The 4,419-nt window shown below is 40.9% G+C and overlaps 1 protein-coding gene across 1 annotated transcript; it reads right to left on the bottom strand.

The window, feature by feature from the left end:
- Positions 1–451: 451 nt before the first annotated feature.
- On the bottom strand, positions 452–2,726 carry LOC103634241 (nucleobase-ascorbate transporter 12). The gene is made up of 3 exons (XM_020549166.3): positions 2,468–2,726; positions 2,076–2,362; positions 452–888 (listed from the first exon to the last, which is right to left on the bottom strand). Exons 1-3 carry the CDS (start codon positions 2,724–2,726, stop codon positions 667–669), a joined length of 768 nt encoding a protein of 255 aa, XP_020404755.1. The 3' UTR covers positions 452–666.
- Positions 2,727–4,419: the final 1,693 nt, after the last annotated feature.

The following is a 4,419-nucleotide window of genomic DNA, read 5'->3' as shown; positions in this document are numbered from 1 at the left end:
AGGGATAAGAAAACGGGTTTATATTTTATCAAAAGAAAAGAGGCAGACCAAAGAAATAGTGACATGAGGCCTGTATATCCCAAAAACACTTGGAATGCACCTCCAATTATTATAGCTTCCTGCAGGTGCTTCATTATGTGTTTAAGCTCAGTCAGGACTGCTAGTAGAAAACAAACAAGCCTTGCATAACTGAAACATTTGCCATGTTCTAGGCATGCAACAACATAAGACACAAAAATTTGTGCATACATTATCATTGATCCTAAAGAATTCTTGTGAGTTGATGATCGCAAGGGCAGGAGCCAGGTATACAAAGGATGGACCCTGCACAAGTGGCAGTCTCGTTCCAACAAACATGTGCAGCAATGTAGTCACCTCGGTGATGAGCAAGACTGTGGATACCACTGTCGCCATGTCATCCTGACCCAAACACGACCAAACCCTAAAACCAGGGCATGTACAAATTGATATCCCTAAAACCATCTAAATAATAGGACCGTCAGCGATGATATACAACAGTCTCAAACGTATCTGAAAATTAGATACATCAGGATCAGGACATGCTAAATAACCTATACACCAGCTTGTCGAGAAACGATCAGTCATGATTCATGAAAGCTTGAGATCTTCAAAGTTTGCCATAGCTACAAACTACTCAAAATTGTGTTATAGGCCAACACACTTCACCCACCTGAACAGGCGTCCGATCTTGAAAGGAAGTTCATAGTCTTTCATGAAAGTCGATTCTCTCATCGTTGCCTCTGCTTCTGACCATACATACAATCCCCGCTCTTGACGACCACCAGGGACTGTGTTGTCAAGTACCAGAGCAACCAGAAATGCAATGGCCATGTTGAATGAAAGTATCGTGTTGAGGACATAGTTCACCTGAAATGCAAGCAGATAACGAAATTGCAATGAAATGCTTGGATATAACCAAGGTGTCAAAATTACATTATGACAGGACGTTACATGCCCTCTATAGGATCGACTGATTATAACTCTTTTCTTACGAAAATGTAAGGTATAATAGTGTCCTAAGCCCTCAAATAGGTTGGATTGATAGTAAAATTCAACAATTTAGGCATTCGGATCTCAAGGAATAATCATAAAAATCAAGACAATGTTATATTTATTTTTGCTTCTCTAGTGTGACATTGTCAGGAGTTGGAACTAAAAGGAAAAGGCAAATAAAAAGAAGAATATCATTGAAACCACTTGACCCAAGGAGCTGAAGATCCATGCTCAAAATGGACAGCAATAAAAGTCGATATCCTTCAAGCCTAAACAACCAAACATGTACTTTAGCACATCAAGCATCAGATTTTTTACCTACTACAACTATCATACTTGACTAATTTCAGTTGAAGAACAATCTTAAACTGACAAGCGTATAAACCCTTCTAGTGTGTTCGTATGCTATCTTCTTTTCACCGTCCCTTTTTTAAGTTGAACAATAGAATCCCAAAACTATTCCATTTGTGTAGCAATAAAGCCTCCCAAAGTTTAATTTTGCTGCACTATTTTATAAAATTCAAACGGGTTGTTTATAGCTGGACATTATGTAGTCAGACCCCTTCAACAATCTATTATCTATGATACTCTATTCTTATCGATGCCACCTGGCCACCTGGGTGGTGGTCGACAATTTCAGAACAGGAACAAGCTTAGGTGGTTTGCCTTCCTCGCAAGCCAGCGGCATAAACAAGTGGTGAGGTGTGTAGAAACGGCGTGGGGAAGATAGAGACACTGGGGAAATTAGCTCTAGAAACGGGGTGGGGAAGAGAGAGAGATCGGGTTCTGTTCAAGGCTATGGACACAAAGAAGAGAGATGGTGACAGGGCCCGCATGACAGTGGCACAAATGGACATGCAGTTACGGCACCGGAAACAATAGGGTGGAAGCATGTCATAGGCAAGCAAATCAGAGGCTCCTATGACCCAGTTAAGGTTGCAGTTTTATTGACCTGGATTTTAGGCATTAATACCCACTTTTAAACTATATAATGCAAAATAAAAAGCAGAATAGGATAAAGGATTCTGGTGGAAGAAAAGATTGGAAGTTTGAGTACATACCCCGCCCGATCCAATGTGAACAGGTCCATGAGATGCAACAACGTATGGTTGAAAGTAAGTTGGCACTGATGAGTTTGCGCTAGGATGTACACCGTATTGCTGGAAGTAAGAAGGAACTGATAGGGACAAGAATAAAGCTAGCCCAACTATAATACTGTTTCTTGAGCTTCCAGTAGCACTGTAATGAAGATTGGACAAGCCAAGAGCACAGAGCATAGCCCACATGAAGCAAAGGAGAGCAGCAACCATAACATCAGGAATAGAAGCAATGAATGCACCAACTTTTCCTACAAAAGAGTCATAATAACAGTGATAAGCAAGAACCTTTGATTACCTTTTCTCACAGCATGAGAATTTTTCACTGAAATGAAAATGCAAAATAGTTTTCTTACCAACAATAGAAAGCAGTACAAGTAAAATAGCACCGAATCCAACTGCTCGTCGACTACCCATTTTAGTCACAGCAATTGTGTGTACATTCTCTGTTATTGTTGCAGAACCAACTCCTGTCCCCCAAAGGCCAGCCAAGACTGTAGATACACCCTCAACACCAATGCCTCTGCTAACAACTCCATAGGTTGGTGGTCGGGTAGCCACAAACAAAGACGATGCATGGTAGGAACCGACCTTAAGTTGAAAAGGCACAAACATATTGTGAGGAGAGACAAACTTGAACAATAAGTATACTGGAGTCAAATGGTTGCTTCTGGACTTTTAATTATAAGAAGACACTGTCGTTACTAAGCTAGCTAATTTCCAGGAACAATTAGCAGAGCAAAACATGTGCCCAAGAAGAAGGCCTATGCCAAGTTGATAAACGAGTTTACAAACGAAGGTAATGTGCTACTGGGGCAGATCCAATCCACATAATGCAGTGCAAAGTTATTATGAAACTTAAAGACACCGTGCAAAATATTGTAGTAAGGATCAAACTTCAGAGGAGTCATCAACTTACGGAATCAACAGAAGCAATATGTCACACCCGGTTTTAAGGGACAAAGCAGGGTGCATCTCATACATGCGCCAAAGAAGACAACATATATAATAACAGAGTGTATAGAGATGAATGTCACAATATAATCAGAGTACTTATTACATAGCGGAAGTCTTACAAAATAAAAGATAAATATAACAAGATCTAAAATCCATCCTTGGCGCCAGAAAGTCAACTGGGAAATCTATTTTCAATTCATTTATTCAATTTTAAGTCAGCTCTGGACTGGGCCTTATTTTCTATGAAGCGCAGGGGGCTCTGCGCAAGATATCCTAGACTCAGTGCATAGTGAAAATGGACGGCAGGTTTATTTCCTAGTTTGTCTGGGGCTCTTATGCAAATGATGCGGACGAAGGGGTATCGGCCATCGTGAACCGCCCGATCATCTATGGACGGCTAGGATTAGGTTTCTTCTACAAACAAACAGGTACGCACCAGTTCTAATCTCGGCCATGCGATGGAGATCCAACGAGGGATTCTTGCAAGTGCTCTTTCCATAAACTGTAGCGGGTTTTCGGAAGCTAGTGGAACTTTGTAAAGGCCTCGTAGTGGATCCCTAGCCATTCACCTCGGTAGTGTCTAAGGGTCTAGCTAACCCTGGCGACATGGGATACACGACTTGTGGGTACAGGGTACAACCTCTACAGAGTGTAAAACTGGTATACTAGCCGTGCTCGCGATGATGAGCAGCTCAGGACTCTCTGATGATTAAATATGGAACCTAAACTCAATTTGTCATTTGCATTGCTTGGGATTTGTTAATTAATTTTGTTCTATTATTATTTATTATGGTTTGGTATTTACTTACATCTAGTAATTGCTAATAAAATTTTGACCAGCTAATTAAAAGCAATGCTCAGCTTTAACCCCTATTGTTGATCAGTCTTATACATCACATGAACTCCCACATTTGGTGAGTTCATACCACATTATTCCCCACAACTTGTTGAGCTATGATCATGTGTGAGCTCACTCTTGCTGTCTCACACCCCCCCCCACAGGAGAAGTATAGGTGGTTCAAGTGGAGCCATGTATCGAGCAGTTCGATTCGATCTAGGTGGCGTCTCCCAGTTGACTTTCTGGCGCCAAGGATGGATTTTAGATCCTGTTATATTTATCTTTTATTTTGTAAGACTTCCGCTATGTAATAAATACTCTGATTATTGTGACATTTATCTCTATACACTCTGTTATTATATGTGTTGTCTTCTTTGGCGCATGTATGAGATGCACCCGGCTTTGTCCCTTAAAGCCCGGGGTCTAACACAATAACTGATACAACACACATCACAAGGCCCATTTTCCAGGAAAAAACTGGAGTTCCCCACTGCAATGGATAAGGAAATCTGA

The sequence above is a fragment of the Zea mays genome, chromosome 2 (assembly GCF_902167145.1).
Source record: "Zea mays cultivar B73 chromosome 2, Zm-B73-REFERENCE-NAM-5.0, whole genome shotgun sequence".
In the NCBI taxonomy this organism is placed as follows: domain Eukaryota; kingdom Viridiplantae; phylum Streptophyta; class Magnoliopsida; order Poales; family Poaceae; genus Zea; species Zea mays.
This window is presented reverse-complemented; position numbering and strand designations above follow the sequence as displayed.